Genomic DNA, 7,644 nt, shown 5'->3' with positions numbered 1-7,644 from the left:
TCACATTCGGTCAGATACTGAATTGGTGACTCTGATCTTGAAACTCTGCTGATTGTAAAGATCTTCTGTCCCACAGGTTCAACATGTGTGTGAGGCCTCCATGTTTTACAGTTTGTAGCTTTAAGTCCAGTGTATGCTCTATTGCACACTGATAAATATATGTGTGTTACGGTAGAAAAAAAAAGTAAATATGCATAGGTTGAGTACTTAAATAGAATTAAAAAGTAATATTGCACAAGATATTGCGTGTGTGTCATTGCAGGCTGAAGTAAACATAAATCACACATCAGTGCATTAACAGTCTGAATATGACACTCAGCGCTACATTAAAGGATAACTTTCGTTTTTTACAACCTGGACCTTATTTGTAGCATTAAATACGCCCATTTACTCACCCAGACAACTTTGGTGGCATTTGGAGTCATTTTGAAGAAATTAGCCCCAGAGGAGCGGCGCGTATATCCGTATAATGCGAGTACTCGGGGCATCCATGCGCAGCCTCTATATAACGCATTATCTGTTATTTTGTTCTGATATGCTGGTGCTATTCCCCTCTGAGCCGGCGGTCGGCTAGTTTAGCTGTAGTTTGGCACAGCTGTGGTTCGTTATTGCGTATTCGTAGCCGACCGCCGCAGAGTCAGCCGTGTTGTGGCCGGCTGCTCGCAGTGTGCGGCGTTCGGTAATGACATCATCCACGTCAGAGGTAGTTGTCTAGAGACGCTGGATGTTGATAACATGCCACCACGGGCTCAGAGGGGAATAGCACCAGCATATCAGAACTAAATATTGGAATATGAACGAGTTTCTGCAGATTATGCGTTATATAGAGGCTGCGCATGGATGCCCCGAGTACTCGCATTATACAGATATACGCGCCGCTCCTCTGGGGCTAATTTCTTCAAAATGACTCCAAATGCCACCAAAGTTGTCTGGGTGAGTAAATGGGCGTATTTAATGCTACAAATAAAGTCCAGGTTGTAAAAACTAAAGTTATCCTTTAACTGAAGCTGGAGTTCAACACCCTGACAGCTGATGAATGAAGGACCTGTGGTAGTTTTACTTCTTACAGGGTGGATGCAGCAGTCTGTTACTGAAGGAGCTGCTAAGGGCCCTCACTGTGTCATGCAGGGGGTTGGAGGGGTTGTCCAAGTCCGAGTCAAGTCTCTTTCTGTCCCTCTCAGAGCTTGCACAGCCCCAGCAGACCACTGCGTAAAAGACTGCAGATGCAACCACAGAGTCATAGAAAGTCCTCAGTAATGTCCTACATACTCCAAAGGACCTCAGTCTTCTCAGCAGATAGAGGCTGCTTTGGCTCTTCCTGTACAGGGCATCAGTGTTGGTGGACCAGTCCAGTTTATGGACACCCAGGTATTTGTACTCCTCCACAAGCTCAAAGTCCAAACCCTGGATTCTGCCGTTGATGTGCAGGTGGTTTAGTCCACACCAGTCGACAACTAGTGATGACTTCCCTGTATTCCAAATCGTTCCCCTGTGAAACACATCCAACGATGGCTGTATGATCAGAAAACTTCTGGAGGTGGCAGCTGGTTGTGTTGTGTCTGAAGTCCGATGTGTAGAGGGTGAAGAGGAAAGGGGAGAGGACAGTACCCTGTGGAGCCCCGGTGCTGCAAACTGCCACATCCAACACACAGTCCTGAAGCCTCACATGGTCTGTTGGCTCCCAGTGCTCTCCAGGTGGGAAAGAGGTCTGTGCAGCAGGTAGATTACTGTGTCTTCCAACCCAATGCCATCAGTCACCTATTCAGGTGATTGTTGTTGCACCATGTGATGAAGCTCTCTGTCAGTCCTCTGGACCTCTCTGGACTCTCTGGTCTGTAAGTGGAGACAGCATGTCTCTCTCTGGACATTATTCACTGAAACCAGGCATGTTAACCAACAAACACACTGAACACCTTGAATTAAACTCCTTCAGTCCTCACAGCAGATCTTCTAAAAGTCAGGACAGACATCGATGTGAACTGGAATCTGACTGGTTGCTGGACACTGCCTGCCTGTTGTGTTATTTATTGTTTGTATGTGTTGTTGTAGTGTTTTTTCTTATTGTTAGGTGTTTTCTAGTATTATGTGTTGCAGTATTGTTCATTGTATGTGTTTTATGTTTTTTTTACAGTATTGTTTACTTGTTGCTGTTTCACAGTATTTATTGTTGGTATGTATGTGTAGTTGTGTAGTTGTTTTGCAGTATTACTTATTGTGTATCTGTGTTGTTCTTGTTGTGTAGGAGGGTTTTGTGTGTGAAGGAGATCGACTTCGTTGGTCATTTCAACAGAGAGTGGGAGTGTTTGTTTGAGAACTTCTACCGCCCCCCGGCTGTGACGGGATCTGAGCTGAAGATTTACTGCAAGGTACCAAAATACCAAAAATCCAACAAACCTGAAGTTCCAATACACATGCCAGCTGTGTGAAGATAAAGTGTGTTTGTATTGATCACAATCATGGACCCGGGCTTGGGCCTGCTTCTATTGATGCAAATCCTGGAAACCTATGGGGTGTATTCACAGAAGGTCCTTCACCTACATAAAACCCTGGTGATGGCATTTATTACACGCACACACAGGAGCTCGTTTCATGTGGAGCTCACCCCACATCAAACACCTTGGAGTAAATTTACCCAAAGATCTGTCACACATTGGATATATGATGTCCTCAGTGGGTGGGACAGGCTCCTTCTAGACTTCATTATATCTGTTATTTGTTATTCTAATTGTTTCGATCACGTCCAATATAAACTCCCCAGAAGGAATTTAGAGAATAGAACAAACACATTTCACAATTCATTTGGGATAAAAGGAGACCAAGAGCGAAATTCCCTTCGGCTGCTGCTGAGGAGGCGTGTGCCCCCCCCATCCTTCGGTGATTAGTCTCTCTGTCTTTGTGTTTAAGGAGCAGCAGAGGTTGAAGCTGCCAAAGAGAGACGGTGTGGAGTCGGTGAGGAGCCTTCAGCTCAGAGACTCCAACACTGCTCAGGTACAGGCACAGGTGTGCGTGTGCGTGTGTGTGTGCGTGTGTGTGCATGTGTGTTTTACTTCATGCTTCTGTGTGTGACCCCTCCTCACATTATTACCGTGATCACCTACAGAAGCTGCATGCGGCCATATCAGACGCTCAGGTGGCGCAGCAGCAGCATCGAATGGCGAGACAGAAGTCACAGCGCTTCCTCAAACTGAACGACAAACAGTGAGGTCACTTCCTGTCCACCGCTCTTATTACATATTTGAAGTGCATCTTAAATGAAGGCCTCAGGAAGCATACACACTGTCTGGATGTAAATACAGACCGAAGCTACTGAGATTATTATTATTGTATATTTGTACTTTATGGTCACCTGAACCTCCTCCTATAATCACAACCTCTGGTTTATGAAAGGAGGAGTTCCACTGAGTTCTGAGGCTCCATCGACTTCATTAGCATCTTTGTTTTATTTACACTCAGTTTAGACTGTTTTTTTTAAGGTGGGGTTCAAATTCACATACTGCTTTATTATTGGATAAATGTTTATGCTGCGTTGTTTGAATAGATGAAAACAGAAACACGTACGACACAAACGCCTGCTCAGGTGGACGAGTCCATAAAAAGCTGACTCAGCAGGGTTGTGGGTTTATTTTGAATGTACACATCGACATGATGCTGTGAGGCATTCTGGGTAAAAATCCTGGAATCATGTGATCATCGTTTAAACTCATCCTCCCCCCCCAACAATGACTTCCTGCACAATCATCATGTTGAATCTGCCTGCAGCTGAAAGCAAAATGAATCAAAAGTCATTCAGTCGTCCTGATTATAATGATTCCATCACATCTGTCCAAATATCTGGAAACAAGCGCGTTGAGTTCTTTATCTTTTTTTCCTTTATACTTTATATTTTATATTTTTTATTGATTATTATTATTGAAACAAGTCTCTTCTGTTCGAGTGTCTGCGCTCTCACAAGATGACGAGATGAAGCCATAAAGAAATTTTGCACTAAACAGATATTTACAATAATCGATGTGTCGATGATGACAAATGTCTGCTGTTGTTGAGCTTCAGACAAGTAAAAACATGAAGATCTGCAAAAAAAAAATCTTATTAGAAGAGAATAAAAACTGGCACTTCATGATTCAGCGTCTTCAGATGTTCTAACAAAGTCGAAAATGAAAGAAAAAATCTTTTGTCGGTTTCTAAACTGAAGAATGAAGTCTTGTTTTTCATTAAGTGAAAGTGTTTACATGTGAAGTTTAAACCAGTTTAAACTATTTTTCTGTTTTTGTCTTCATGTCAGCGTTGTGACAGAATCACCTGTGACCTGAATAAACTTCTATAAAGATCGAATGATGTCAGCTCAGTTTTTAAGACTGCGCTTTGTGATCAGAGTGAGACATCACGAGCAGGAAACACCAGCTCGGCTCTTTGTTGGACTTACTGATGATGTGATTGGATGTTCATTAACTCTTCAAAGTAGATAATGTTTGTATTGTTGAGCTTGTGACTCCAACGTTTCTCAGATGGATGAACTTACCCTGAAAATATTTAATTCATACTAAATTAAAAACTGCCAATTTTTAAAGTTTGGACTGACATTGTTGCTGTTCAAAGTGTTTCAAACATTAAGGTCGGATCAGAAAAAAAGAGCAGTGATTGATAGATTGTTTAAGTGAACATTGAACATTTCAAACCTCCTTAATAAAATGCAAGTAAATACAACACAGCTGATTAAAGTCAAACTCAGAGGCTGAGTGTCATAGACTTCACATGCATATTTAAATGATTATTTAAGTTCAAAGATCTACACGGCCATCACAGGTTTCCGTCTGGTTTATTTTCCAAACAGGTAAACGTGACATTTTCAAATGAACCTCATCAGTTTGTTTGCAGGTTTTGTTCAGACCAGCAGAGGGCAGCAGAGACACACTGAAACCTTAAACCTCACTCTGAGCCTGGATCTGGACTGAGCCTGTGATTTCACAGCCATTCAGCGCAGTTCACTTCACAGTAATGTTCCACTGGTTGTACAGGTGAATAAAGGTTCACCTCTCACAACACAGAGAAGGAGAAACATCACGGAGGTTCATGTGTGTAACAGCTGTGCGCACACAGTCACAGGTCTTTGTCATGGCAACAATAAAAAAACTAGATGTTGATGATTTCCAGATGTTGGATGTTTCTGTTCGCTCATTTATATTTTTCTTCTTTGTTCTTTCCTTTTTTAAACTTAGCTGTGTTCTGGTTGGTCAGTTTTCAGGCTGAAGCATGATCTGATTGGATGGAGGTATGTCTCTGCAGAGGGAGCAGACCCTGAGTTTATATTGACACTGAAGCAGCTCTGACTGAAACAAGAGAAAGATGAAGGTGCTCCCAGTGCCTCATGGGTAATTCTCATGCAATAATCTGACGTCAGATCGCCAAGTGCTTGTTCATGGGGGAACTGTTGGGTCACTGTAGATAAAGAGTCTGGTCCTGCTCCATATGGAAGGACTCCATATGGAGCAGGACCAGGACTCCAACTCCATATCCTGAGACAACTTCTGCTTTGATTTGCCACCATATACAGAGCATTGAATTGAATTTAAATAGAATAGATCTGCTGCTGTGTGGCTCGACTGTCATTATTCAGTCTACTGAGAGTTAAATGTCACTACTCTGACTTTACTGAGACTACTGAGAGAGAGGGAGAGGCTATAGACTACAGGGTCTACAGTGACTCCACTGAGGCTAGCACTTGGCGACAGAGGTGAGGAAAAACTTGCGTTTAGCAGGGAGTGGTGCTAACTGAGACGCCTCCAGTTTGTTCCCTTCTTATACACATCCAGCAATGGCTGTATCGTCAGAGAACTTCTGGAGGTGGCAGCTGGTTGTGTTGTGTCTGATGTGTAGAGGCTGAAGAGGAAAGGGGAGAGGACAGTACCCTGCGGAGCCCCGGTGCTGCAATCTACCACATCCGACACACAGTCCTGAAGCCTCACATACTGTGGTCTGTTGGTGAGGGAGTCGATGGTCCATGCAGCCAGGTGACAGTCTACTCCGGCTCCTTCCAGCTTCCCCCTCAGCGGTGATGGCTGGATTGTGTTGAAAGCACTGGAGAAGTCAAAAATCATGACCCTCACTTTGTCATTTTTGTGCTGGTTAACAGTTGTAACCATTAGTGAGGTGGCTGTTCGTTGCCTTGACTCCAGCTATATTTATCATCACTAGTTCTTGAATATCCAGGATTGATTGAGTGTTGCTGAACCATTAAGCACCAATGGTAACATGTTACCTGGTAATAGAAGTGGTAATTTTATTATAGAAGTCTTATGAACAACATGTTATATTACTTGTTACTGTCAAAATGAATATATAACTGTAATGTGTTACCATTGTAGTGCATTACTGCAACACTGAACCTGGATGACTGGACTGGTTTTAATGGGACAGTCAGGCTGAGAGGACTGGTTTTATTAAAATAACATCTGATGTTGACAGTCTGAGTATGACTGATCCGTCATGAAGACGTTTTGTTTTATTCTTAATGTCCCACCTGTTGATTCGTGTGTTGAATGTCTTTAGTTTGAGAGGAAAACACGTCCAACAGGTGAGTCTGATCAGCTGATTTCTTTACTGCAGCAAACTAATCTGACGTCTGCCTCACATGAATCTTCATTTTCATTAAAACTAATGAGTTCAGCACCTCCTCACTGATTACCTGTGTGATTGTGAAACCCCACACACCTGTGACCTCACCTGTGTCAGTGCCAGACTCAAAGTGGTGTGGATTGCTTCATGTGTTCTTCTGCAGGGAGCACTTGTTTTATTTCCACTTTTAATCCTCTCTCATCCAAACTCTGTAACACAGTTCACTTTCCAGACCTGAAAGTCTCTGTTTGAATCAGTATCAATGTATCACACACGTTTCACACATGTCAGTACGAAGCTCATCGAGGAGCTGAACAGACATGCTGCTAGTTTGAAATTAAGGTAAACAATACAACCCAATGAATGGGCTGCAGCAACTTTTCTAACAAATATCATATAATATTTGTGTTCTTCATATTTATTGACACATGATTAACATCAGAGCAGCTGTTGGTGTCGTCTGTTTATCTCAGCGACAGTATGAAGAGCGCCATGGTTACCAGCACGCATGGCGTGTACACTGTAGAGCAGGAAGTCATTGTGTACGTGCTGTATGCACAAGAGCTACGTGTGTTTTTGTGAACTCCTTCAGTTTCTTACTGTAATTGTGATTTCATGGCGAAAATGAGAAACACCTGGCCCAGGTAGCAGCAGAGAGATCTGCAGACACAGACAGACACAATTCAATCAGAATCTGACAAAACTCTTTTCATACATCAGTAAACTGGAGTTATCACTGCTAGTGCCGACTCATGGAACCAGATTTATCTTCTTCACTTCTTCATGACTAAAACTGCCAACCTGCCACTCATACAATACAGTTATATATTCATTCAGCTTTACTTTTTTATTGATTGTTCTTTCCATTCTTTGGAAAAGAGAAATAACAACAATATAATAACTGGCTCCTGACAGAGTCCCCCCCCTCCTAAAGCTCCGGAGGCAGACAAAGGCAATGAAACAAGGAAGGGTGGACCCTGCTGATGAAGAAGGAGCGACAGTTTTGACTCATGCATGCAATATCTCTGCCTC

General features: G+C 42.8%; 1 protein-coding gene across 2 annotated transcripts in view; it reads left to right on the top strand.

Annotated features, from left to right (window-relative positions):
• vps13c (vacuolar protein sorting 13 homolog C) overlaps nucleotides 1–4,332 on the top strand; it is a 98,223-nt gene extending 93,891 nt beyond the window's left edge. For both annotated transcript variants that reach the window (XM_041948261.1, XM_041948188.1), the window contains 3 exons: nucleotides 2,243–2,366; nucleotides 2,905–2,988; nucleotides 3,101–4,332. In XM_041948261.1, coding sequence (XP_041804195.1) covers nucleotides 2,243–2,366; nucleotides 2,905–2,988; nucleotides 3,101–3,202 — 310 coding nt within the window. In that variant the 3' untranslated portion in view covers nucleotides 3,203–4,332. The remainder of the gene's footprint in view (nucleotides 1–2,242; nucleotides 2,367–2,904; nucleotides 2,989–3,100) is intronic.
• The last annotated feature ends 3,312 nt before the right edge of the window (nucleotides 4,333–7,644 follow it).

This window comes from Chelmon rostratus, chromosome 1, assembly GCF_017976325.1.
Source record: "Chelmon rostratus isolate fCheRos1 chromosome 1, fCheRos1.pri, whole genome shotgun sequence".
Classification (NCBI taxonomy): Eukaryota; Metazoa; Chordata; class Actinopteri; order Chaetodontiformes; family Chaetodontidae; genus Chelmon; species Chelmon rostratus.
Note: the sequence above shows the minus strand (reverse complement) of the source record. Positions and strands in the feature narration are given on the sequence as shown.